General features: G+C 48.2%; 1 protein-coding gene across 2 annotated transcripts in view; it reads left to right on the top strand.

Annotated features, from left to right (window-relative positions):
• The window catches only part of ASIC2 (acid sensing ion channel subunit 2), a 951704-nt gene that overhangs the window by 884176 nt on the left and 39776 nt on the right, over positions 1–27752 (top strand). For both annotated transcript variants that reach the window (XM_010979034.3, XM_064495925.1), the window contains exon 3: positions 4236–4363. In XM_010979034.3, the coding sequence (XP_010977336.2) occupies positions 4236–4363 (128 nt within the window). The remainder of the gene's footprint in view (positions 1–4235; positions 4364–27752) is intronic.

The raw sequence follows: 27752 nt of genomic DNA, 5'->3' as shown, positions 1-27752 counted from the left end.
GTGGTCCTGGCTATTGTTGCTGCTGCTGCTCTGTGTGTGGCCCGGCTGCGTGGCTGCGGGGGAGACCTTCTGCAGCCTGCTTCGTGGGAGGAAGCCTGTCGCCTGGGCGGCGTGTGGTGCGGGTGTTTCTCAGGGTCCAGCCAGACCCTGGGCAGACTCACAGCTGGTCAGAGGGCAGGGAACTGTGGACCCAGCAGAGGACACTTCCTTACTCATTTGCTTCATTCGACAAACAGTTATTGAGCTCTGCCCCGTTCCAGGCACTGTGCTAGGAGCCTTAGGGGATATGACAATGAAAGAGATATTCCTTTCCCCCACCCCCAGTCAGAACCCCAGAGCTGTGAACTGGGACATCTGCTCCCACGAAATAAACCCCACCCTTAGTGGGGTAGAAAGTGGAAGTCAGGAGACCTGGTTTTGGCCCCTGCTCTGCTCTTGACTTGCTGTGTGTCCTTGGGCAAGTCACTTGCCCTCTCTGAACTACGTCACCGCTTGCCCAAATGTGTTTGGCCTCGGATAACCCGTATCAGAATCCCGGGACGTGCTGATGCCTGGGATTCACCCCAGCGCGACAGAATCAGCATTTCTAGGGGTGGCTCCCCCGAATGGTCACCCAGAACTCCCTGCATGATTTCAGCGTGCATTCTCGTCTGGGAACCTTGGAGGTGCATGCGCTGGGCCTGTGGCTCTAACTGTCCATGCTTCATGATGCCGTTTCTCAAAGCGGGCCTTCGTCCTTGCCCTGAAGTATGCCGCGTCCAGGAAGTGGGGGAGCCTGAGGGTGGGTATCAGGCAGGGACTGGAGCGGGCCATTTCACAGAGGGAAACTGAGGCCAGCTCTGTGACGAGAAAGGAACAAACTCTATCTGGAGATGTGAGAGTAAGCGGTGCTTTGGGAAAAGCAGGGTCAGGGAGGATGTGGGACGACAGTCATGGGCTGACCACGCACGCGCACAGCTCTGCTGCTCAGAGCCCCGCCCAAATCACCCAGGGCCTCCAGTCCAGAGACCCCCACATGGGCACCTGCTTAGGAAAGCGGGGTGGTGGAGCCCTGGTCACCCCAGAGGCTCAGAGAGGGCTGGGGTCTGCTCACAGCTGGCATTCTACAACCGCACTGCCCACTAAGATTGTCGCCGGCCACAGGTAGCTACTCACACTTAAGCTCAATTCATTAAATTCGATTGGATTAAAAAAAGATAAATAAAGCAGGTGGGAAAAAGGTAAATGTGTGAGACGACGGAAATGTTAATTAACCCGACGGGCGGAATCCTTTCCCATTCAGTGTATGTATGCGTATATCAAATTGCGCACTTTAAATAGCTCGCAGTTTTACTTGTCAGTTATGCCTCAATAAAACTGGGGAGGAAATTAAACTGATTTATTTAACGATAAACTGAGTTCCTCATTTGCACTGGTCACGGTTCACATGGCTAACGCTACCACGCTGGGTAGCACAGATTCTAGAACGGTCCATCCTGGCAGAAGGTTCTCCTGGACGGCGTGTTCTGAAGAGGGCAGAAACCTCATTCGTCCCTCTCTTCTGCCTCTGCCCATCCAGTTGCTGCTGATTGTAATGATGAGAATACTTGAGGAATTCATTCTGCGCCAGCTCTTGCTGCTTCTGGAATCAACTCCCCTTCCGGACCCGAAGCCAGTCTGAGACGCCTCGGGCGGCTCTCACTTGCACAGGCATGCCTGGCTCTCTGCTCTGCCCACTCCCCACGGCGCTGCTGGCACAAAGGCCTCATTTCTCATTTCTCCCTGTAACCACGGGTTCCCCCTTTGAGCCTGTCTCCCTGGCTCTAAGGTTTCTCGAGCTCACTTACATAGCAGGCGCACAGCTTCAGCGAGCTCTGGAAAACAAGTTTGGGCATCTCTCCCATCCCACCCCCACAGCTCACTGAACATGCTTTCGGTTCATCCAAACACAAGCCTCCCTGTGTCCCAGTATCACTGAGCGTTCACTCTGTCTCCCGTTCAAGCCTGTTTATGCTCCTGCTCCTGGGCTTCTCCCCAGCTCTTCTCTTAGACCTTAGGAAGCACAGCCGATGGAAGCTGCCCACTCCGCCCTCCTCTTCCCACCCATCCTCCCCCTCCCACAGCCCCTCCCCATGATGAGGGCCAGGCCCATGGGAGAGATAGACCGCAAACCACAGGCTCGCCCGGACGTGTGGGCAGGAGTTTGGATGGAGCCGTCTGAGTAAAGAGATGATGGAGGAGTTGAATCAGCTGGAGGACGGCCCAGGGCGGGGGGTGGTATTCGTGGATGGCCCTGGATTCTCTCCGGCCCCACGAAGATGTTTATGGAAGGAATCCTGGCTGAAGCTCTCTTTTGCCTGAGCCCCACTTCAGCCACTGGACTCCCCGTCTGGACTGTGAGAGCCCTGCCTGGCCTTCCCTCTGGTCCCTGTCTGCCTACTAACCCTTTCTTTCCCTGTGCCCTGAGGCTTGGACTTTTCACCCAGCTCCAGACCCCTCCCCCTGCCTCAGTCCCAGGCTGTCAGGTGGTCCTGGGTCCTGCCCATTCCTGTGCCTGGCCCCAGCCCTTCCTTCCTCGCCATTCTCATCTGTGCCAGCTTTGGAACGCGTCCCCAGACTTACCCCATGCTATGGCCCCAGTGCTGACACATCTCCCCTCCTTGACCTCTGACCTCCCTTTCTCCCCTGCTCCGTCTTCCCTGATTTCTGCATCTACCCGTCCTCTCCCCATCCTCTGCTTTCGGAGCGCTCCTTGATGTGGACTCTAGATGGGCCTTGCCCATTAATACATGAGTGAGGTTTGAGTCACACATCTCTTACTCATTCATTCAGCTGGCATCCCCTGGGTGTCTGCTAGATGCCCGGCCCTGTGCAGGACCTTTGAGATCCAGACAGAAAGCCCAGAACTTGGCCTCAGGATGCTCCACGCTGGTGGAAAAGACAGTCAGATAAAGGACCGTGACAGGATGTGGCAAAGGCTTTATCAGGCATACGAGGAGTTGCTTTAAGTGGGACTGGGGGCTGACTCCGCAGGGTGGGGAGATGGTCTGGCGGACAAAGTAGAAAGACATTCCAGGCAGGAGATACCCGTGCATCCGTGTGGAGCAGGTACCCGGGACAACCAATCCGGTGGCCCTGGTGGTTCAACCACATGGTTCCACAGAGCAGAGGGCTGCCCAGAGCAAGGCGGGAACAGGGGCGGGCTAAGGAAAGGAGGCTCCTTGTAAGTTACACAGGTTTGCGTTTTGGAAAGCTCATTCTGGAGTCTGTTTGTAGAGAGTGAGACAGAGGAGACCCAGGGAAGGCTGATATATCCCACAGGTGCCCTCTCCACCCATTTTGAGCGCCAATATATAGGATGAGCCAAGCTCTCCCATCCCATCCCTTTCTGCCCCCTACCCCCACCCCTCACTGCCAAGAGCCATTTCTCCTGCCAAGGAAAAAAAAGGGAGAAGCTTCATTTCTGGTTACCCATCTCCTGCAGCTCCAAGGGGCAGGCACTTGGGTTACAGGCCAGCCCAGTATGTTTATTTCTACTGCCATATCGTCATGTTTTCCTCCCGATCTCCTCGTCTCAGCTCGTGGTCCAGTAGAGAAGTTAGTAAATAAAGAGAATGGGTGCTTGACTCACTTTATAACCCCATTCTATACAGTTTTGGAGATTGAAGCAAGGATTTGGCTTAACTGACCTGAATTCATTGGTTTTTGGTTTTTGGTTTTATTTGATTGCTGCTGAAACAGATTACCCACCAACTCAGCAGTTTGCAACAACACACATTTATTATCTTACAATTCTGGAAGCCAGAAATCAAAAATGGGCTTCCCAGGGTCAGCAGGGCCACCTTCCTTCTCGAGGCTCTAGGGGAATGTCTATTCCCTTGCCTTTGCCAGCTTCTAGAAGCTGCCCGCATCCCTGAGCTTGTGGCCCCTTCCTTCATCTTCAAAGCCAGCAGCATAGCATCTTTCCATTCTCTCTCAGTCTCTGATCCCCGTGCCCCCCTCTTATAAGGACCCTTGTGATCACACTGGGCCATTTGGATAACTGAGGACAATCCTTAGCTCCATCTGCAGCATCCTATTCGCCGTGTAAGGTGACGTAGCCACCGTGTCCGGGGATGAGGGTGTGTGGAATCTCTGGGGGCCATGATTCTGCCCACTGTGGGCCTTTCTAGCATCTCTTTGAGCTTTTCAGTCCCAGGACTCCACGAGCAGCTGTTGTCACTGACCCGTGGCTCTGTCCATCTTTGTTCTTTCAGAGGAAACGACGTTTGAAGCAGGAGTGAAAGTTCAGATCCACAGTCAGTCTGAGCCGCCTTTCATCCAAGAGCTGGGCTTTGGGGTGGCGCCAGGGTTCCAGACTTTCGTGGCCACACAGGAGCAGAGGGTAAGTCTCCTGGGCTTTCTAGAATAGTGGTCCCGGCCTCTCCTGGCCATCTGCAGAGGCATGAGGAGGAGAAATGGGATTTCCACTCCTGGGAGGCTCTGGATCCACCCAGGAGGGTGCAGCAGGGCTGCGCTCACTAAAGGGATGCGCCCTGAAATGGGAGAAAGGCGTCAGTTGACCTCTGCAACCTGATTCTCCTGCACCACCTGTTCGTTCCTAAAAAGCTGGAAAAACCCAGCTTACTTTTCTTTCTCACTGAATTGGTTGATTTTTTTTTTTTAATGAATCATTCTAGGAAAAAAAAAATCTTTGTGGGGGTGGGATGGGAGGACGGCGGATACTAAGGGAAACTGCTAACCAGGGCTGGATATGTTTCATCACTTGTGTTAATACAATGCAAAGTGGCCTGCAAGAAGGAACAGGGACGGGCCATCACCCTCCTGTAATGGAGTTTAAGTGGAAGGAAGCTTTTAGAGGCTTCCTTCCTCTCTGATTTAGCGCCGGGGGTTGGGATGCTCCAGGCCAGCCAGGATTGCTGCCTCCAATCTGTGTGTCTGTGGAGCGAGGGATGGGCACAGCCTCGTGTTTGACGTGGGTTTCACATCTCAGAAGGGAGGCTTCCGTAAATTCTCAGTAGGACGGAGGTCTCAAAGCAGGACTGCAGAGAGACATCAGGAGGCTTTTCCCTTCTTATTTCCTGGTGTGCCTAGAATAAAAACTGGGAAGACTGTGAGTCTGAGGAAGTTCTAAACCAGATCACCCAAGACAACTTGCCCTGGGAGGCCTAGAGCACTGAGTTCAGTGAATGAGGGGTAGGCAGCCCAGCTCTAGGGTGTGAGGAAGGGAGAACCAGGAAGGAATGGTCAGCAAAGAGATACACACGTAACACGGGGGCTCAGCTTGTTATTAAAATATGGCTCAAATCATCTTTCATCCAGGACTGATCACATCTCTTTAGCCATTTTAGGAAGCGATCTTCTATATGAGAAACTTGTTTTACGTCTCTCAGCGAGCTGTATTTTTGACTCTCTGGGACAGCATCAATGGTGTGACCTCACAAAACTTTCCCAGTACTTACAGCTGGGCAGTTGCCAAAGGCCAAGATAGATCAACCTTCAGTGCAGCACGTAGCGGGTGGGACAGCGGCTTCGAGGCAGGGATAGAGGAGGCTGGGAGGTTGGCCCGGCGTCTACAGCCCCAAAGATGGAAACAGGTGGTGTGGACGGAGGTGGAGCGTGCAAGAGTGTGCAAGGTGGGAGCCAAGTGGTGCAACCAGAAAACTCCATCCTTAAGGACAAAGAGGGAGGGCAAGAAGCAGATGGCAGGAGCCAAGTTTAGGGCTGAGGATCTGAATCAGGAAGAATAAGAACGCAGACTAACAGGTCAAGGTGTGCAGAAAGCCCGGAGCCCAAGCTGTTAGCCTGGATGTGATAGCCAGCCTCTGAATACTGTCCGAGATAAACAAAGCCGGGCGCTCATTAAAGCAGCAAGGACACATTTAATCGGTCATATACTATTGCAATAAGGAAGAGGGTTCAGCATGAACTGAACTCAACTTCGATTTGTGCAGAAGGCACCTGGCATTTTAAAGGGAGAACAAGGGGGAAGGGTGAGGAAGAGAGGGCGCCTGAGCAGAGTCTGGGAAATGAAACGTTACAACAGTCCGCAGGAAACCCACCTGAGTTTGCTAATTGGACCCGAGCCATGTTAGGCTCCTCTCCTTCCACAAACTCAGGGAGACGGGGCCCTACCTGTAGCTACTGGTGGGGACAAACGGTAAATTCTTTTTTGTTTTTTTAATTTTTTATTGGAATGTAGCTGATTGACAATGTTAGTTTCAGGTGTACAGCAAAGTGATTCAGTTCTACATAGGCGTACATATATATTTTTCCTTTTCAAATTCTTTTCCATTACATGTTATTACAAGAAATTGAATATAGTTCCCTGTGCTATACAGTAGGTCCTTGTTGTTTATCTCGTCTAGATACAGTCATGTGTGCTGTTAATGGAAATGGTATTTTTTTTGACAGCCTTGAGTTTCCTCAGGCAGGGACTTTGACGAGGCTGAGGTCATCCCATGCATCTGGATTTGAGCTGCTAGAAACTGTGTCAGGGTTTGTCCGGGCCTCTGTAGGCCAGGGTTGAAGCCTAGTGGAGAAGAGGGCACAGAAAAGCCTGGCTAGAGCTTGGTCAGGGAGAGAGTATCTGTCCATCCTCCCTTCTGCATGTTTTGTGAGTCAACCCACCTCCCTCCCAAGAACCAGGCACGGGTTAGACTGATAAGCGTGCGCATGAATTCTTTGGCTATCGAACGGTGAAGTTTTGATGAAAATTGTCCAAGGCAGATCTGACTCTGTGGTTTGTTGCATGTAACCGCCACCCCGATCATGGATGACTTACCTGTGCAGACACCCCTCTGGCATCCACACTGCTATTAACATGCAGAGGAAGTGAACAGCCTTCTTTGAAACCCCCAGGGAAACTTCGTCTCACCGCTAGCGGAGGCTGGAAAGAGGGAATTTTTCTGCAGGCTGCTGTCAGTCATGTCCCGAGAGATGTGCTGAGTCGTCCCCCGTCCTCACCAACTCTCCATCAGTGACACCAAAGAGGCTTCTAGGCCAGGTGGGAAGTTGGAGTTGACGTCTTTTCAGAACCCTTAAGTCTCCTTCTCTTCCCAGCATGAAAGAGAGGGACTCCCCGTGGTGATCAGGGACAGAACAGATTCCCAGCTTCAGAGGACCAATTCGTTGTTTGCTTTGAAGTAGATTTTCAGAAAATCAGCTTCATTCATATTAGTATTGCTATGGTTATTATAACTAATAATAAGATACTTGGTTAAACATTTCACAGTCTTCAAAGCGTTCCCGCACCGTCTCATCTCATTATTTCATTCATATTAATAGAGAAATACAAAAACACATCCTGGAGCTAAATCTAATAATACATTATGTTTACACACATATAAAAGAGCATATTCATAAAAGGAAATAAGACTCGAAGGAAATAAGACAAAATACCCACAGTGGGGGAATTCTGGATGATTCATTTTCTGGGTTTGCCACATGTCTTATAACGTGGCTTTGCTTTGTTTATTCATTCAACAAATACTGGCTGGGCACTTACTAAGAGTGATGGAGATCCGGTGCTGAACAAGACAGGCCCGCGTGCGTCCTTCTAGAGCCTGTTTATTACTGGTTTCTTTCACAATGGAAAAATAATCATTAAGTAATATTAACCCAAGTATCATTTGGGGATTGGCCCTCATTTGTATGTTCTCATTTTGTCGATAGAACTAACTTATCCAGCTGACTCTGGTTCTCAAATTGATTCTAATGCATGGGTTTTGGGTTTTTTTTTTTTTTTCCCATGTCTTAACATTTCTGAAATTGGGGTTTTTTTTTCCCCCAATCAATTGCATCTCATTTACAGTTGGCAGTTCTTTCTCTTTCTTGATGTCACATAAAATCATGGTGGTCTTACGATCTATAAGCAGCTACACTCTTCCCATGCTCAGAGCTCAAGGGAATCTTGCAAGAAAGGCAGGGATGGCAAGACAACGGGGAGCAGAAGGCCCTTCACTAGAAGGCTGGTGTGAGTCGTGCCAGAGAAACTGAGTCCTGAGGGAGAGTCCTAAGAAGAACTGGTGACTTACAGGAATCCTGCCATGAACCCCTTTGTAAACAGGAAAGTCCTTTTGCCTGGTAAAATCACCCACCTGTGCAAAAACACACACCTGCACTTCTCTCAGTATTTTTCACTGTACTTTGTCATCCCAAAGAACACATGATTGGGCTGTCACCCAGACCAAAGATTGCTTTTTTTCAATCAGTATTTGCCCTAAACCCAATCAAGCCAAGGTATGACCATCTGAGAAGTGCCCCCACCCCAGTTCAGCTGCTGTAGGAGCCCCTTGGCCACCCCAGCACCACCACCACCAGAGACAGGCAGTGGGGTAACAGCCTGGGGGCAGAAACAGAAACCCAAGGGGCGAGAACAGGAACAGTTCCTTCTACCTGGCCACCCCACTACCCACAGGCATCAAGCTGCAGACACTTGGCGTGCGTTGTCTCATCTAATCCCCACAACAACCCCGGAAGGGAGCCGTTCTTGTCACCGTGCTCCAGATGACAGAACTACACAGCCAAGTAACTCGCGGCAGATCGTAGAGCTGGGGCAGTAGCAGGACTCAACTTTGAGAAGATCTACCTGAGGAGAGAACACCAGACTGGGAGCCCAGGGGGCCTGGATTCTGGTCCTGTCTGTGCCATGAGAACTTGGACGGGTTGCTTCCCTCCCTGGGCCTCAGGTTTCCCATCCACAGAATGGGAGGATGGAGTTGGATGATGTCAGAGGGCCTCCAGCACTGGCAGCCTGGGGGTCACTCAGGCACACGGGTAGCACCTGGCAGTTTGGCTCAGAGCAGTTTTGCACCTGCTCCCTGCTCTGCCAGCTGTTGACTCCCTCCCTCATGCCAAGTAGCGTAGGGTGCTGTGAAGGTGAATTGTGGTAGGGACATGTGAGATAACCCCCCCTCCCCAGGTCTGGGAGGCAGAACCTGAGTTTCTGGTGGTGAGAAGCAGGGACCTGGGTAATAGCCACCCTAAAACTTTAGAAGAGAGTCTCTGGGCATGCTCCTTGGTGGTACCCCTGCTTCAGCCCACACACATGGTGGCCACATCCCTGCCCTGCCTAAAACCCTCAAATTCCTGGGCCTCCTGTAATTTGCAAAAGCCCAACTCCTTAGAATGGCGTCGGAGGTCTTATTCCACCCGGCCCCTGCCCCCTCGCCAGCCACATCATCCGCCTGTGCTTAACCATCATGTCCCTACCTTCCAGCATGGGAGAACCACCCGCCGGACACTCCATGCTCTCTGGTGCCTGCCTCCGTGCGTTTGCACCCACTGTTCCTTCTGCCCGGCTGCCCTTCCTCATCTTATCTACCTGGCAAAGGCCTTATTCATCTTTCTAGATACTGCTCAAAGATCACGGTCTCCAAGAAGACCTTCCCAGTCCCGTCCTGCCACTCCTCCAGAAGCAGCTAGTGTCCCCATAGGACGCCTTGTATGTTCATTTAGTCCTTGAGAAAATGTTCCAAATATTCGCTGAGCACCTTGTGCCAGAAAAATGAAGTTGAGCAAGGCCTGCCCTGGCCTTGGAGCGCTCACGGAACGAAGCGGGTTTCTTGCCGATTTTGTCGCACTCCTGAGGGACACAGAAGTTTCAGGACTTACCTCCCCTTGTGCATCACGCTCCTTACACCTCTTAAAAACTGCCTTCTTTAGCCTCCATCAGCCCTTGTCTCACCGTGTAGACTGGGAGCTCCCTGAGAGCAAGAATGGGCTATCCCCTGTGCCTTGCTTGGGTATGAGCTCGGTAAATTGCATGGTTGAAAGAATGAATATACGCTACTGCTCAAATCTGCACTCTGCATCCAGAGAACACTCAAACTTGCTGCACTGGAATGCTCTCCCTGCCTCCCCCGCCCACCCCGCCAAACTCCCATTAAAATCTGACCCGAGGGCCCCTTCTCCCTGAGGCTGTTGAGCCAGCCGGTGATGGATGACGCTCTCTGGATCATGTCTGGCTGCCCACGTAGAGACTCAAATCAAAGCAAAAGCTCGTGAAAGGGTCGAGGCTGGAGAGAGAGATCTGGAAGCCGTCTGTGTACACGAGAGTGGATGGATCAGATGGGGAGGGTGAGCACCTGATTCTGGAACATGGGGAGAATTAAATGAGTGAGTGAATAGATGTGAAAGGGCAAAGCCGGGACGTTCACTTGGTAAGAGCACAAGACAAGCTGTCTGCAGCGTTGACGTGGCCAGTCAGACTCTTTGCCCCTAACTGAAGGGGGTTGCTAACCCTAATGGGACTTCCGGTCATGATTTGATATCAGAAAATTTTCGTCACCCACTTCCTCCTCCAAGAGCCTGATGGTGATTTTTGTTTTCTAAATGTTTGTCCAATGTGTCCATCAAATCTTTAGGCAATCAGTCACCCTGCCCATGCTTCTTGATAGGCTTAAGAATGAATCTGGAGGCGCTGGGTAGTCGGTTGGCCACCAGACTCATTGTTCAGAAAGGTTCCTGGAGAAATGGTTCTGGGTTTATATTTGAGAGTCCCAGAAACACCGTGGGGAGCCAAGGTGGGCTATCACTGCCCGAAGATCTCCAGTTCTCACCAGGAACCCCTTCTGGTACAAGTGTGGAGCCGCTGGGTTCCAGTTCCACAACCCGGACTCTATGATAGATCCTTGTTTGGACTGTATCCAAAGTACCATGAGAATGCCATCATCACACCATATCCTGCATGGAGCAGCTGCCTGCAAGCCTCTTGGGAGGATGTAAATACACAAGGCAAACACAAGTGTTTGGGTCCTTCCGGCCCCAGTTAGGTCCCTAGCAGGCTGTGTGCGCACAGTCAGCTCCTACTCAAACCTAAGCCTTTGCCTTCGGCGTAGGTTGGCCACACCTCCAACATTTGGAGGGAAATCTACCGTGGCTCACAATGAGAAACAGTATCTATTCCACACTCCACCCCAAATTTTAAAAGCCCAGAAGTTGGGTGAGGTGCCCGCCAACTGCTTTTGACAGCTCCTCTCAAGCTTCCAAATATAGCCTCTTAAGTGCCTTTCCAAAGAGAAGACTCATTTGTCAATCTACCAGTCAGATCCGTGGTCCTTAATACGCTTCGTGGGCTCCGTTAGAAATGGGCGCTTGCTCAGTCGGGTTTTTCAAGGCAGGGGACACAACTGGTTACACATGCCTTCAGCGACTCCCAAACTATCAAGGCTAGAGCCACACAAATAGGGGAGCATCCAGTCCTGCTCCAGAAAGCACCGGGGAGGCGCCAGAAGGCGGGATGGCCCGCTGTGTGGCCACCCCTCCGTGATCAGCAGGGTGTATTGTTTCCCATAAACAGATGAAAATCAGAATCAATTAAGCGTCTATCAGCCCAGCTACTTCATCCCTTGTCACCACTCAGCCTCGAAGGGAGGAACATCTTCAGATCTCCAGATGGTTTTGCCGATAGTCAGGTTTTCACCATGTTTTTCTACAACAATGAGAGTTTGTTTTTATCAAAGTGGAGGCGATGCCAGTGGGTGGAGGGAGGAGGAGAAGGTCCTTAAAAGGAGTGTTGCTTGGCTCGGATGAGCCAATGTGCTCAGCTCTGTTGAGGGAATCCCAAAACGGATCCACATAAAACATGCTCAAGTCTTAGAAGGAGATGAAGCCATTCTATCTTGCCTCCCTTCTGCCTTCTCCCTCTCCTTCCCTTCCTAACAGAGTCTCCACAAGCATTCTCCAGACTTGCTTATCTCTGCTTCTTCACCTCCCTTTCACTTCCCAGCCCACCTCGAAGCATCCCACTGAAACTCTTCTTCATCAAAGTCACCCAGGAAATCTTTGTGGCCAAATCCAGTCTTTGTCAACAAGGATACTCCTCACTGCATCCCACCTGGCTTCTCAGCAGCGCGTGCGCTGCTGGCCACGCCCTCCCTGAGACACAGTTCTCTCTGCTCTGCTCTGGTTACCTTCTCACCCCCTGCCTGCTCCTCCTTAGTCACCTGCATAAGCAGTTCTTTCTCTGTTCACCCCTTAGATGATGGGCACCCTCAAAATGCTGTTTTTCGTTTGTCCCATTCTGCAGTCTCCTTGAATGAGCTCACCCTTTACCATGACTTTCAGATCACTACCCCCAGCCCAGATCTCTTTCCTGAGCCCCAGACACAGCAATCCAGGTGCTGCCAAGCACCTCCCCTCAGATTCCCACAGGCATCTCAAGTCAACAGTCTAAACTCAACTCGTCCTCTTCCCCTGCCCACACCCCACCCCAAAACTGCTGCTCCCCGCTAGGTCCCCCAATTCTGTAAATGGCCCGAGTACAAGTACACATTTACTAGATGGTGACCCTGTGCCTCATTTCCTCAGCTGTAAAATGAGGAAATAGTGGTGGTTCCTACCTCAAAGGGTAACTAGAAGACCACATGAGTTAATGCATGCACGCAGAACAGCTCTGGCATACAGCAAGTGCTCAGTAAATGCTAGCTATCACTATCTCCTACCCCGGACACACTACTTTAATTCAGTCCTTCTTGATTCCTCACCTGGGTCAGAACAGCAGCTGCCTCTCTGGTCTCCCTGCTACCCATCGTGTCCCTCTCCAATCCATTCTCTGAGTCAACATGATCTTCCTAAAATACAAATCTGAGCATCTCCCTCCCTCCTTTCCCCAAGGATGAAGTCCAGGAACCTCTTCACAGCCTTTTATGTTTGGGCCCCTGCCTACTTTTCGGCAGCATCTCTCTCTACTCCCCCGGCCTCCCACACAAAGCACCAACCATCCTAAACTGTGTGCAGTTTTTCCCAAGCATCACATGCTCTCTCCTCTCTCTCCCTGCCAACAACACCCCTCCCACCCTTTCCTTGCCTAATTTGTGCATGTCCTTCGAGATTCCGCTCCTCCAGAAGGCCATCCTGGAGTACTCTGTGTGAATCTCTCGCATAAAATTTACACATTATAATCATCTGTTTACTTAGCTGTCTCCCCTACCAGATTGTGAGCTCTTGGAGAATAAGACTCTGTCTTATTTCTGTTCTTTATATTTCAGCATTTTATATGGTGCCTTCCATATAGAAGATGCTTGATAATTGTATTGAGTGGAATGAATGAGTCAATGAGTGCATGAGAGAGAGAGAAAGAGCCTACTTTATCCTCCCACTCTCCTGCCTGATACCCGTTAATGTCTGTCCCAACCTAGAGAATAAAGGCCAGGTTCTACCTCCTGGCTCCAGCTATCACCTTTCCCAGTGGCTGTACCCCACTACTCTCCAGCCCTGCTCTGATCCACACTGACCCCTGCACAGGCCTTGAGCCTTCCTGCTCCAGTCCTTGATCATTCCCTGCTGACTCAGTCATTTACTGAGCATCCAGTAGGTACCAGGTGCTGTGTTGGGCATGAGGGATACAGTGATGGACGGGACTGACCTGGCTCTTCTCAGAGCTCACAGTCCAGCAGGAGAGGCAGACAATCAATCAATCACAGATTGAGAGCTGTATGTGTCTGTGTAATATGCCCCCAGTACATCGTAAACTTCTTAAGGGAAAATTTTAGGTTTTATAATTCTTAGATGGAAGGATGGATAGGTGGAATGTTGCAGAATGATCTCTGAGGGCTAACTTCAATAATTTACAGTCCATTTAAGCTCTGCCTAACCTCCAGAGACGATGTAACTGAATTCAACAGTCTTTAAAACTAAGAACTAAAAAAAAAAAAAAAATCATTTTACTGAGTGCACAGAGAAAAATGGATAAGCCAAAAATGGTTCTAACTGACATGGCAGCCTCAGTCTGGGTCCAAAATCCAGACCTTTTGGGATTACCCCCCCCCAACCAGCATCCATCAGAGCAGAACTAGCTTCTCCTGCATCCCCTCTGCACTGGGCTCTGACGCTGGAAGCCAGCGGCTTACCTCTCAGTGGCCTGTTTCCTCCTCAGACCCAGCAGAGGAAGGAGGCCTGCTGTCTGTTGACTCACCTACTGTCTCTTACTCAGGAGACAGTAAATCAGAACATTTCTTGGTTCGGCCCTGCTCCCCAGCACCGTGTCCTCTTTTGAATCAAGAGCAGCATCTGAACTCTGATCAGGGTGATGCTGGCTTCTGATGGCTAAGGTTTTTTTCGTAAGGGGCAAAAAAACCCCAAAATCTGTAGAGGACACCTCTTTATGCAGACTGAAATCTTCTTGCCAACTGGGTAGGTTAGATAGTCACAAACAAATCTTTTAAAGACATCAACCAGAATGAATGAGTGAATGTGAGCATTCCTACTGATGGTCACGCTCCCTTGGGAAGGGCAGGAGGAATGGGACCTGGAGAAGTCATCTCTTTCCTATTTCTCCCCTCCTCCTTCACACAGCTGAAAACAGCTGTTGCCTTCCAGGGATGGAGAAGTCCCTGTGTTTACTTATGCTGTGATAAACGGGCTGGACAGCCCCCGTAATCATTGGCTGTGGGCTAGTAAATCTTAGTGCTAATCTGTTAGCTCCATCCTTAAAGCGTCTCTGGTTTCTCAACTACTGAGATCGCTCTCCTTTTGGCATTTAACGCATTTGAACAACAGCCAGTTGGCTATTAATATAAATTTACGTAACTAACCCAAGTGTTCTGCACGTCTCGCTCCATTGAGGAGAGTGTGCTGTCTGAAGGCAAGGACTCTGAAGCAACTAGCAGCGACCCTAACGCTGTGAGTGAATGAATGGATGGGTAAATGGATGAATTCCAGAGTGAGTCAATTTCAGTTAATGAATTGCTCCAAATCCTGCAGCACATCCCATTGTAGAACCAAAAAAAACTCCTGAAATGACAGTCATCACTCCTTGATTTATCTGCTTTCTGTTTTAAGATAGCACTCCCAGTCCTTAAAAGGAAACCTTTGATGAAATTAGGTGGCAAAGGACAGGGAGGTGGCATTTGGCCAAGGCCTCTAGGAGAGGCAAGAAGACTGTAAGAGGGACAAGCAGAAGAGGGGTAAGGCCCCAGAGAAGAAGCCACCCACCCACTGGAGGGGGCAGATGAGACAGATGTTGAGGGGTGTGTGAACTGGTGGAGCCTTTGTCCTAGAGAGGTGGCTGGGGACTTGGCAGCATCCGTTAAAATTAAAAAGCACACCTCCTCTTCAACAGAGCGATTTTCCTTCTTGGAATCTGCCCTAAAGAAATACTTACACATGTACCCCAAGGAGCACAGATGAAGATCCTTTCTGCAGCACTGTTTGTAAGAGCAAACATTTAGAAACCAATGTTCGTCAGTAGCAGGGTGATTACATTCAGGAGGGCAAATACATGTGCACGGGCCCCCAGCCTCCTGCAACAGTTAAAACGGGTAAGAAGTTCTGGAGGCCCCTGGGGAGATTTTTCCCGGACACGCTGGTAAGTGAAAAACACAAGTCAGAACAATACATACAGCGTGGTCTCATTTGTATCGAAAAAAAACACCCCCATGCTAAACTAAACTATGTATTTATAAATGCACATGTATGCATGACAGCACACAGAGAAATTCTGGAGAATTGAAAATTCTGAAGGATTTAAAAAATACTGACAGCTGCTCAGAGGAAAAGAACAGAATTGAGTATGCAAGAGTTTCCACTGTTTCTGGATTCCTTGGAGTATTTATAACAAAAAATGTGCTGTATATTCATGTATTAATTGTGCGGTTTTTAAAGACATAATGCAGCTATGAACAAGTATGTTTTATGGTTTGGACCTGCAGCTAACAGACAGGCTCACACGCTGGAAGTGAGGGGTCCTGCTCCCTCCAGGCAGGGACAGCCTCCTCTCCAGGCTGGTCCTGCGATTACCGTCCCCGGCAGACAGCCCCCACCAGACCCTGCTTCTGCTCCCACACATGCAGAGGCCATCGGGGAAGGTCTGCAGCTCTGAAGTTTCCCTTCTAGGAAAAGCAGCTTTTGTAAAAGTTTTTGTCTGTTTCTGAAGTCAGTTTGAGGGGAAAAAAAGCGGCGGGGGGGGGGGGGGGTCCCCACCCGACTCCCAGGTCTGGGGTCAGAATACGCCATTCCCAAAGGTCACTGAGAAGCTCGGTGCCTGGCGCCATGCTGGTTCTCCGCCCGTGTGGGGTGGGCTTCATTAGCCCAGTGGGTTGGATGAGATTGAATTAGACTGGATTGGGTCCATTAGGTTGGATGAGGTTGACAGCTTTCCTTAATTATTCCCTAGTTCCTAAAACTGTGCTTTCCTCTTCCCTCAACGCTGCAGCACAGGGATGTCCCCGCTCTCAGCTTCGGTCCCCACTCTCAGCTTGACGCCGCCTCCCGGCCCTGCCGTAAAGACAGCAGGTACCGCCCTTCCGGGTCTTTCCCTTGTCACACGTCTGCCTCTGGGACTGAGGCTGATTCCCGCACATGCCCCCCGTGCTCGGTACAGGGTAAGGGCTCCGTCAGTGTGTACTGAATTGACTTGAGCTGAACTCAGCTTCCCCCTAAATGTCCAGGAAAAGGCCTGAAGGGAGCCAGCAGCAGGAGCAGACCCAGCCAGGGTCGGAGGTGCCCCAGCCAGGGCGGCCAGGCTGCTCTTGAGGTCAAGCCCCAGAGCCGCCGCTGACACAACTGCTTCTGTGACCTAAATGGCAAAGGATGACGGGGAGCGCGCTGGTGCTTGGTGATGGCAGATGGCGCAGAGGAACCTGAGCTTAGCCACGCTCAGAAGCTCAGTGAGGAAGAGGCAAGCGGGGCCTCCCGGCCTCTCAGGGGAGACACAGACGCATAGCAGACATCCCAGTCCAGAAAACACTTCTGAGGAGTCGGAACTGCTATTTACAGAGTCCAGAACCTTTCTTCATGCAGCATACCCATTATCTCAGATGCGCTTCTCAAATCTAATAAGGAAGAAATGATTGGAAACCATTTTACAGAAAATAAAACTGAAGCACAGAGACGTTAAGAAACTTGCCAAAGACACACAGCCAGGAAGTGGTACAACCTGAAACTGGCATCAACTTGACACCAAAGCCTAGAACTCTAACCACTTGGAAATACTGTCTTCCATTACCCTGGGCTGTTCTGCTTGTCTTCTTGCAGGAGAACAGGACAGGCTCTGAGGAGCTCAGAGAGAGGAACTCAGACATGGAACGAGACTTCCCTCTGGGCGGGTGTTGTGAGAAGCCCCAGGTGGAGGGAGAGGAAGATCAGCTCAGGAAATGGAAATCACTAAAAGGCCTGGGGAAAAGGGAAGGGGCCGCACAGACGTGAATTCAGCACAGGCACAGCGCCTCCAAAAAGGACGGAGATGGGCAGGGCCAGTGTAGACACGAAAAAGAGTCAACAGCCGCTGCCAGGGGTCCTGTCGGCCAGCAAGGTCTGAGGATCTGCTTAGTGTAGATTTGGGGGGAAACCAGATAAACAGGGGGAAATAACCCAGAGAACCCCCACTTAGAGGAAGGAAGGGTGATGCTTTTGGTATCTCTCCGTGCAGTTTTCTCTCTGTATACTTTTGTTTGTTTCTGCCTCAGTTAGGGCTCCTGGGGTGTGAGGAGTAGGTGTCCTCAGAGGGTAACTCAGGGAAAGGGCTATGGTCACCGAAGGCTGCAAAGGGCTTGCAGTGAGCAGAGACGCTCAGCCTCGGCATCGGAATCCCAGCACCGAGGAGCTGCTCTCTCTTCTTCCTGCATACGTGGCTGTGTCTCTCTCTTGCTCTGTCTTGTCCTTTCTCTCTCTCCCCCTCCCTCCCTTCCTCCATCCCTGTCATTCTTTCCCTCTCTCTCCTTTCAGAGGCCACACATGATGTCCTCCCATCTCTCTGTCCTCTCCTTCTCTGCTGGCAGACTTCCTAACCCTGCTTACACGTTTACACATGGTTTTGCCTCCTCATAACTTCCACTTGCCCAAAGCCGATGGTGGCCAGGCCCTGTCAGTAGGGCTTTGGGTGGTGGGGCAAGTTCCGACAATCCTGTCTAGTCCATTTTGTTCACTGGGCTTTCATTTTGTTTTCTCCTTTTTTCCTACAACCTCATTTCCCATAAGCGTTTCCTCCTGTCATGAGATCTCTCTAACATCGGTGGTTGTGTTCCGTCACAGCCCACTGAATGGAGATGCCATATGGACGCCATTATTCATGCTGTTCTTAGAGTCTCAGGACCACGGGTGTGACAGTGGTAATGGAGGAGCACCATGCACCAGCTACTTTATCCAAGCTGCCTCATCACGACCACCTTGCAAGACAGGCTTCCCTGTGCCCATCTTACAAATGGGGAGACTGAGGCTTAGTAGTGGAGAGAGATGCAGTTTGAGCCCAGACCTTTCAGCTTCCAAAGTCTATGCTCTTTCCCCCCACGCTGCCCTGAGCTCATAAAAGAAGCCAGACTTTTGACCCCCGATGTGGACAGAATTCCTGGTAACCAAGAGGAAATGAGATTCTCCGTTAAGAAGAATCCATTTCAGAGCTCCACGTCTCTTCCTGATGCCAACTTCTCTTCGAATGTGATCGATGTTGCTGTATTTTACAAGCTTTTAAGAAGCCACTTGACGAGAGCAACCCTCTTCCTGATGGGTAGCAAACATTGCCATTATTATGGCTAGTCCCCTAGGCTTACCCGTTTCTTCAGTTGGTCCTGGTAGAAATGAGGATGAGTCACTGTTGAAATTTTCTAAGGAAACACACTCCCATTTTGTCCACACACCATGGCAACAGTCAAAAACACAAGACTGTACCGTACACGCCATGCATCTAGGCAACCCGAGGGGACTGCCTGGAACTACATTCATTGTGGGCACTGCTCTCCTGCTTTCCCACGTGTTTTCTAGCAGCAGACTGGTTTATTCATCCTCTTCCCAGCAGGGAGATGCATGTGTCATTACAGAGCAAGAACGAAGGCTGAGCTCCCTGCCTGCTACCTGGCAGGGAGACAGGAAGCAACAAACGCAGCTCTGGAGTAGAGGACGGAGGCCCTGGTGATGATCCTGGCTCTGCCATCCACTCTCGAGGTAGCCGTGGGCAGATCACTCTACCTCTTTGGGCCTTAGACTCTTTACCTGTCAAATGGGCTAATAATGCCTATTTATCTCACTTGGCTCTTGAGAGAATCAGATTTGATGATAACTATGTGACTGCTTCAATTGTGAAGGCGCTACATCACTCTTCTCTGCAGGGAAAGGTGATGACATGGTGTGGAGTTGGGCACACTTGATTCAACTCTGCTTTTTACTTGGCAAAAGTATTTAACCCTTGATATTAAAGTAAGCCTGGGGTTGAGATGGCTTAGACTGGTGGCGGTAGCAGAGAGTCTGAGGCCTGCATCCAGCCAAGATGTAGTAACAAAGTGGGTTTACCCTCACCCCTAAAACAACCCCCCCAAAAAAGATTAAATATATGAAACAACAGTTTTCAAGAGTTCTGAATGTTAGACAACAAAGAACGGTGATCCCAGAGAGATGGGAAACAAAGAAGCCGAGCCCTATGACGGCCCCACTTACATCCTTCAGCGAGTTTCCAGGCCACGCTGCATGCAGGGGGACCCAGGCAGAGCCCCATGGTGTCCTGAGCTGAGGACATGTTGCTGAGGGTCCAGGAAGACCGAGGCAGCTAGAGTTCATGGGACAGAATAGCAAAGAAGAGGGGACCAAACACAGAGAGAGAACACCAACGATCTATAGAGGGTCCCCCTTCAGAATTCAGGCTCTTGAATGGGGAACACATGTGAGAAAACTACCCAAGGCCAGGGAAAAAATGATCCAGGAGGATTAGAGGGAGCAGTGCCCGGCACTCACACGGAGATGGGAATAGTGCCTGTTTCTACCTGCCCACCTGGAAGCCCTCATAATTCCTGGGACACTGGGAAAGGTATCCACAGGGGTCTTGCGTCAGTTGTGGGGAATAATTAGCCCGAGACTAAAAACTGCTCTGCTTCCACCTCGCAAAACCCAGAAGGTCCAAACTATTTCCAAGTAACTTAAATGTGTCCCAGAACAAATCTCGAGAAAATTTACAGGAATGCCAAGATATCTGACACCCAACGTGGTAAAATGCACAATGTCTGGCATCCAGTCAAATATTACCAGACATACAAAGAAGCAAGAAAATATGACTTATACTGAGGAGACTGATCAGTCCACCGAAACCAACCAAGAACTAACATTTGTGAGAAATAGCCAACAAGGCCATTGAAACAGTTATAGCTAAATCCCGGATGTTCAAAGCACAGACATGGAATATGGTTTTTAAAAGGCCCAAATTGAGCTTCTAGAGATAAAAACTGTAATGTCTGAGATGAAAGATACGCTGGAGGGGATTAACAGCAAGTTAGTTCAAGTAATATTGCAATATTACTCGAGGAAAAGATTAGTTAACCTGAATAAATAGTAGCGAAACAGAGGGAAAACAAAGAATTTTTGAAATGAAGTGCATCAGTAAACCATGGGACCATGTCCAGTGGCCTAACATGTTTTTTGTTTGTTTTGTTTTTTTTTTTTAAGAAAGAGGAGGGGGAGAAAAAAATATTTGAGGAAATGATGGCCAAATCCTTTCCAAATTTGATGAAAACTGTAAATCCACAGATCTGAAAAGCTCAACAAACCCCAATCTCAAGAAACATGGAGAAAACTACACCAAAATTGTCCCCAATTGGCGATAAGAGAAAAATCTTAAAAGCAACCAGAGAAAAAAATATTTCATTACATACAAAGAAGCAAAGGAAAGGGTGACAGCAGATTTTTCATCAAAAACAATGCAAGTGAGAGGACCATGAAGCAGTATCTTTCAAGTTACTGAAAGAAGAAAAAATTGTCAATCTAGAATCATATACCCAGTGAAAATATCTTCCAAAAGTAAAGGCTTTTTCAGACGTATAAAAGCTGAAGATCCAGCAGATCTTTACTCTAGCAGATCTATCACCAGCAGACCTGTGTTCCAGGAGATATTTAAGAAAGTTCTTTAGAATATGAAAACAAATATATGTACATATATGCATGCCTGGGACATTATGCTCTACACCAGAAATTGACACATCATAACTGACTATACTTCAATTAAAAAAAAAAAGTTCTTTAGGCCAAAGGAAAATGATGCCAAATGAAAATATAGATTCATGTAAAAGGAACAAACAGAAATGAGCAGAATGGTAACTACATTGGTAAATACATAAGATATTTTTCTTATTATTTCAAGGTATTTAAAAGATAACTGACTGCTTAAATAATAAGAATGTATTGTGAAGTTTGTAACATATGTATAAGTAAAATGAATGCCAGTAATATCATAAAAGCCAAGAGAGGAGAAATGGAAGACTACTATTAAAACATTTTTATATGATAGCAACCTAAATGTCATTGACAGACAACTGGATAAAGAAGTTGTGGTATATTTATACAATGGAATACTAATCTGCCATAAAAAAGAATAAAATAATGCCATTTGCAGCAACATGGATAGACCTAGAGATCATCATTCTTAGTGAAGTAAGCTAGAAAGAGAAAGAAAAATACTATGTGGTATCACTCATATGTGGAACCAAAAAAAAAAAAAGACACTAAACTCATCTACAAAACAGAAACAAACTCACAGACATAGTAAACAATCTTACGGTTACCCAAGAAAGGGGATGAGAAGGGACAAATTTGGGAGGCTGAGGTTTACAAATGTTAGCCAATATATGTAAAAATAGATTTTTTAAAAGTTTCTTCTGTATAGCACAGGGAACTATATTCAATATCTAATAAATACATTTAATGAAAAAAATTGAAAACAAATATATGTATGGATATGCATGACTGGGACATTGTGCTGTACACCAGAAACTGACATGTTGTAATTGACTATACTTTAATTTTAAAAAAGATTTTTTAAACAATGTTATATGATACATGGAGTATTCTAATATGACTTGAAGGTAAACAGTGATAAGTTAAAGGGGTACACTATAAACCCTACAGCAACTGCTAAAATATCAAACCAAGATTATAGCTAAAAATCCAACAAAGAATATAAATAAAATCACAAAAAAATACTCAACTAGTCTAACAGCAAAAATGAGGGAAAGGGGAATGGAGAACAAATGGGACCCATAGAACACATATGGCAAGACAACAGACTGAAATCTAACACATCAGTAATCACACCAAATGAAAATGGTTTAAGCAGCACAATTAAAAGACAGATTGTCAAACTGAATTAAAAAAAAAAGAAGTCCCGACTATATTCTGGTTACCGAAAAAAAATGTATTTTAAATATAAGAATGCAAATAGTTAAAAGAAAAGAATGGAAACATGCTTGCACTAAACAAAAGCTGGACTGGCTATGCTAATATCAGACAAAGTAGATTTCAGAGCCAATGATATCACCAGGGATAAAGAACGTCATGTGATAATGATGGAAGGGCCAATTCATCAAGAAGACATAATAAACCTAAACATTTATGCAAAGCTTCAAAAAGACATAAAGCAAAAACTGCAACAAAAAAAAGTAGACAAATCCACAATTAGAACAGAAAATTTCAAAATCCCCTCTCTCAATAATTGATAGGACAAGCAGACAGAAAACCAGAATGGATATAAAATATTTGAACAACACTTTCAACCATTGACCTCATGGACATTTGTACAGCACCCCCTGCAACAATGGCAAAATACCCATTCTTTTCAAGTCCACACAGAACATTTGCCAAGATACACAATATTCTGGGCCATAAAACAAATTTCAATAAAGTTAAAAGGGTTCCTCTCAAATAAAGTATGTTCTCTGCTTATAATGGAATTAAATCGGAAATCAATAACAGAAAGATACCTGGAAAATCCCCAAATATTTAGAAGCTAAATAACACAGTTCTAAATAATTCATGAGTGAAAGAAGAAACCAAAAGGGAAATTAGAAAGTATTTTGAGCTGAAGAAAAATGGAAGTCTATCGTACAAAAGTTTGTGGATGCCACTGGAGCAGTACTAAAAAGGGAAGCTTATAGACTTAAACACCCATATTAGAAAAAAAAAAGTCTCCAATTGATGACCTCAGCTTCCACATTAAGAAAAAAGAGGAGCAAATTATACCAAAAGTAGGCACAATAAAGGAAAAAAATAAGACCAGAAGTGAAATCAGAGAAAAACAATGAAGCCAGAAGATTTTTTTTTGAGAAAATTAATATAATTGATAAATCTCTGGCCAGAGTGATCGGGGGTGGGGGGAGGGAAAAACCTAAGTTATCAATATTAGGAAAGAGGGAAGTGACATCAGTACCGATTCTGTCCATAGAAGAAGGGTAATGAGAGGAAATGATGAATAACTTTATGCCAATAAATTCAGCATCTTAAGACTTGGGGCTGGGCTGCAATGGCTCAAATTTACAATCACTTACTTTCTGAAGCGTCTAGGGGCTGCCCTTTCATGACCAGCTAGTTTGCCTGAGGCTGAGGGAGTCTCGTGGGACATGGGACTTTTGATGCTAAAATTGGAAAGGTTGGTCACCCTAGGCCTGCATCCTCTTGGTCACCCTTCCCTCTCCCTAGTCCAAGCACCCAGAAGCCACAGCTACCCACAGAGGGATCTGTCTCACCAGGCTTGACTCCGCCCTTGTGATCTCCGGGTTGTCTGAGTGGACAACGGCCTTTGCTTGACCGTCTCTCCGTGCTGCCCCCACAGGTCAGAGGCCGGGTCTTGCACGGGCACCCCATGCTGCAAGCACATCTGATTCATCCTCCCCGGGTTCTCAGAAATAGCCTCTTGATGAAGCATTAAAAAGTGACTCCCAACAGCCAGGGCTAGAAGTGGCTTTGAAGGTATAACTGGCCTTGTCCCAGCGCCCTCACCACCACCCCCTGCCGCCACCATCCTCTGCCTTGCTACCCATTGGCTCCAAGGGTTCACTTCTCTTCTTTTTAAGCTTCTTTGTGTTTTTTGCCCCTCCCTGCCCGAATGGGAGTTCCCATGTATTTGAGACAACGAAGGCATTCAAAAAGTCAGACTTCACAGCCATCCCTGAGCCTACCCCACCCTCACTCAAGCACCCTCCATGGCTCCCTGCTGTCTAAAGAGTAAAGTACTGTTTCATGAAGCCAAAGTTCGGGATCTCCTGTGATCCTGGTTCATACTTCACGCGATGCTCTGTCAAATGGGGCCACTCGCTGCAGGTTCCTGGCTCTGTACTTTTGTCTGCTCTATTTCCACTTCTCAGAATTCCATCTCCTCTAGGTCTTCACGTACTACAAATTCAACACTTCTATTCGTGCTCACCTCAAATGCCAACTCCTCCAGGAAACCACCTCAGACGCCCACAGCTGGAGGTGCGGTCTTTGCCTCTGAGTCAGCTTTGTCTGTGGTTTTTGGCACTTTCTGCTGCGTGTTAGAGCTATTCACACATGCAAGTTCTCTTGACTCCTAGATTCTAATCAATCCTTCCTTAACAGCAGGCCCCCCATCTTTTAATCCTTGCCCATGAGGCAACCGTCATAAATGGCTTGCTGCTCCCCCAAAGAGCCGTGCTTACTCAATGAAGATTTTGGGCTTTTGCCCACCCACTATCACACCCTTCCTCTGGGTCTGCTTGGAAACTCGTCCATCATTTTGCAACCCCAGGTTTACTTCCCCAAGTCCCCACACTTCCACCTGTTGCCAGGGGATGACTTACTACTCTGTGCTCTCCCATTTCCTTGCATCCCTGTCCCCCCACTATACTGGGGGCACCTTGAGGGCATCATCCATAGCCCTCATCTGTATATCCCTGATGCCAACAGAGGACCTGCCCTGCCCGCAAATGAAACACCCAGCCAATATTTGTTGAATGAATGGTTGAGCATCCACACTCTAAGTCATGGCTTCCTGATGAACAGGCAGCTCACCACCTCCAAAAGCCTGTCCTGATTTACTTCATCCTGAACTAAAAGCTGATTAACATTGCTGTGTGACCTTGGGAGAGTCACTTTCCCTCTCTGGATGTTCAATTGTTCACCTATAATATGAGAGGATTGGATGTGATAGAAAAAGAGGCCCTGACAAGTTTCTCCTTTTCTGATCCTGATTCAGTGGCACTGAGTTTTACCCTAAAATCTTCAATATGTATGTGTCCCGTCTCGCCACGAGGACAGCCTTCACCCTTCAGCCCAAGCCCAGCATCAGGCTGAGTGTCCCCAAAGCCTTACCAACATCTGCTGAGTAAGTATCAGGCCTCTCAGGGGTCCAGGGTCTCACCCCCGGCAAGCAGGGTCAGAATCCACATGTCCTACGTACCGGAGCTAAGGGCAGTTATCAGAGACAGCCATTCTCCCCCAGGTACCACCTGAATGGGTTCCAAGTCATTCTTTCTAAACATCCCGGCCCACTAATATGTCACCAACTCCCAAAGCTCTTTCCTGCCTCTGAGCAACAAAGACGTTGCCTTTCTAAGAGAGAAGGACGTCAGGTCCCACCGTGAAGACCCGGCAGGAGGTGGGTTCACAGGGCCCCAGCAGAGATTATTAGAAAGATGTCCCCGGGACCCTGAGTGCTGGGGAGGACCTGGTGAAAGAGGGCCCTTCCGTTGCAGGATGGGAGGCGACCTGGCGTGTGCTTCGGCGACCCACTGGCCTGGGACCAACGCCCCGCTCTGCCCTTCCTGGCTGGGGCATCTTAAACAGGGGCCTTCATCTCTCTGGCCTCATCCCTCAAAGTGGAACGAGAAGCATTTCCATTTCAGAGGGCAGGTGTGAGGGTTAAATGGAACAAAGCAATTTGTAAGTCTGATCTGTAGATTTTTCTTTTTTGCACTTTACTCCAATTTTCTTCTTTCCGTGGCGTAACTCGATTGTCCTCCACTTTCCATCCTCTCTCCTTGGCCCATTACGTCACACGAGGCTGATGTGCGAGACACGGAAGCCGTTCCCTTACTGCGATGCCTTGCACAGGGTGGGCACTTCATAAATATCCATTGGATGGACGAATAGATACCTGGTCACACCTGGAAGGTGAGGATGGAAGCTGCTCCCCATCCTCTTCCAGGCATCACTGGAGTAAGAATAATTCCTTCAATCATGTTCAGTAGCCCTCGAGCCCCTAAAATGTGCCATTAATTCTAGTAAATTCATTTAACCTCCAGACAGCCCTGTCCGCTCAGTGTGATGTGTCCTCGTTTTCCATCTGCGGAAACTGAGACTGAGAAGTCTTACCCACCGACCTTACCAGTGACAGGGCTCTGGGTCAAGTCCAAGACTCCTCTGAGTCCACACGCTTACTGTGCAAAGGATTTATCATCTTTCCATTTCAGAAGTCATACACCTGCATTATTGTAAACTCAGAAGAGACAGAAAAATAGAAAGCAGAAAAGCTGAACCACCAAAAGACATCCTGAGAATATTTTTTCAGATCTCTTTTTCTGCATGTAGATTTCATGGATTTGGGGGTTTTTTGTTACTGTTGGTGGTGGTTTTTTTAAGCCATAATCAGATGGTATAAGCAGATGCGAACCTTCGGCTAACATTCTGTTGAAAGCGTTTTCTCCTTGTTCTTACATTTGCTCTCTAGCCATCCTTTTAATGGCTACGTAATATTTCTATCAAATGGACATACTATAGTTTATTTATCATACCTCTTTTGTTGAACCAGAATTGCTTTATCTGTTTTTGCTATTGGAAACTCTGCCTAATTTTTTTGTGGACAGAGCTTTAAGATTATTCTCTCAGGCTAATTTTAATTCTTTCCTTTGTTTACTTTCCAGAAGGATAAGCTTCCTGGGTCAAGGGAAATGAGTATTCGTAAGGGTCTTGAAAAATACAGTGCCAAGTGTATTTTCTCAAAGATTTGCATTTTTTTTTAAAAAGAGGACAGTAAAGGACCAAAGACAGATAGATGGTTACCGGACAGCTGACAGCCACAGACAAGAAAAACCAGGGCCTGCCAAATATAAAGCCTTATCACAGACTGAGCTGTGTCAGAGAGAAGCAAGACAAAAAGCAAAAAGCTGTTTTCTTCCTTCCTTCTCAAGAAGGAAAAAAGGGCATAAAGACTGCAGGTGGATTAGTGAAAGAAAGATGTTTTCAATCATTCTAAAAGTACAACAGGTGTGCTTGCCAAATAAATAAATAACACATGGAAATTTACTCTTACCGGACAAATCTCTCAGCCCGTTCTGTTCTGCCATACCTCTGTGCTCTGAGAGCAAAGGCTCAGGTTCTAACGCTGGGTCTGTCACCGAACAGCTCTGTGTCTGCTGGCCTTTCTGTGTCTTGGCTTACAGGCCTGCCTGGCCTACCTTTCAGGGATTATAAGGATTCATAAATCCAAGTATATGAAAATCCTCTGTAAAATTTCAATCACCAATAGGATTTGTTGGTCAAAAAATAATTTGCTATTAATCATGACTCATGGTATTTGTGCCTCCATGGCTTCTCAGAAGGCATCCCAGCAGAGTTTCTCAGTTTTAATATGCCAGGAAACATTATGCAGTTCCTTTGAAACAGGATTCTATCCGTTTGTCAAAGGGAGGTATGCTTTGCTTTTACTGGGAAGCTCAGGTTGTGTACAGCGAGGGACGACTTCTCTGCTCTGCACGCGGGCAGGTGCCTCTGCCCCGGGTTCCCCAGCTCCAAGGCCAGGTAAGACTGTGCCGATTCAGATCCCCCCGTGGAGCTGAGCTGACCCACATCTGTACAGCTGGGCTAATGTAATCACCGAGGACCTCCGCCACAGCGCCCCCGGAACCCTCAACCCTGAATCAGCCCTGGGGGCAAGACCACAGAGCAGGGCCATTCCGTTCAGTCCAGCTGGGCACCACGGGGTCCCGGCTTGAAAAGGAGCTTCCTTCCGCTCCCTGGAGGGTGATTCCAGAGAGGTGTTTGGTTCCTCCACGTCGCAAAACCTCAGAAGACTCTGGGGGTTGGAGGGCAGTCATTACAACGAAGCCAGTGCTGCCAAGGGCCCACGC

Source organism: Camelus dromedarius, chromosome 16 (assembly GCF_036321535.1).
Source record: "Camelus dromedarius isolate mCamDro1 chromosome 16, mCamDro1.pat, whole genome shotgun sequence".
NCBI classification, from domain to species: Eukaryota; Metazoa; Chordata; class Mammalia; order Artiodactyla; family Camelidae; genus Camelus; species Camelus dromedarius.
This window is presented reverse-complemented; position numbering and strand designations above follow the sequence as displayed.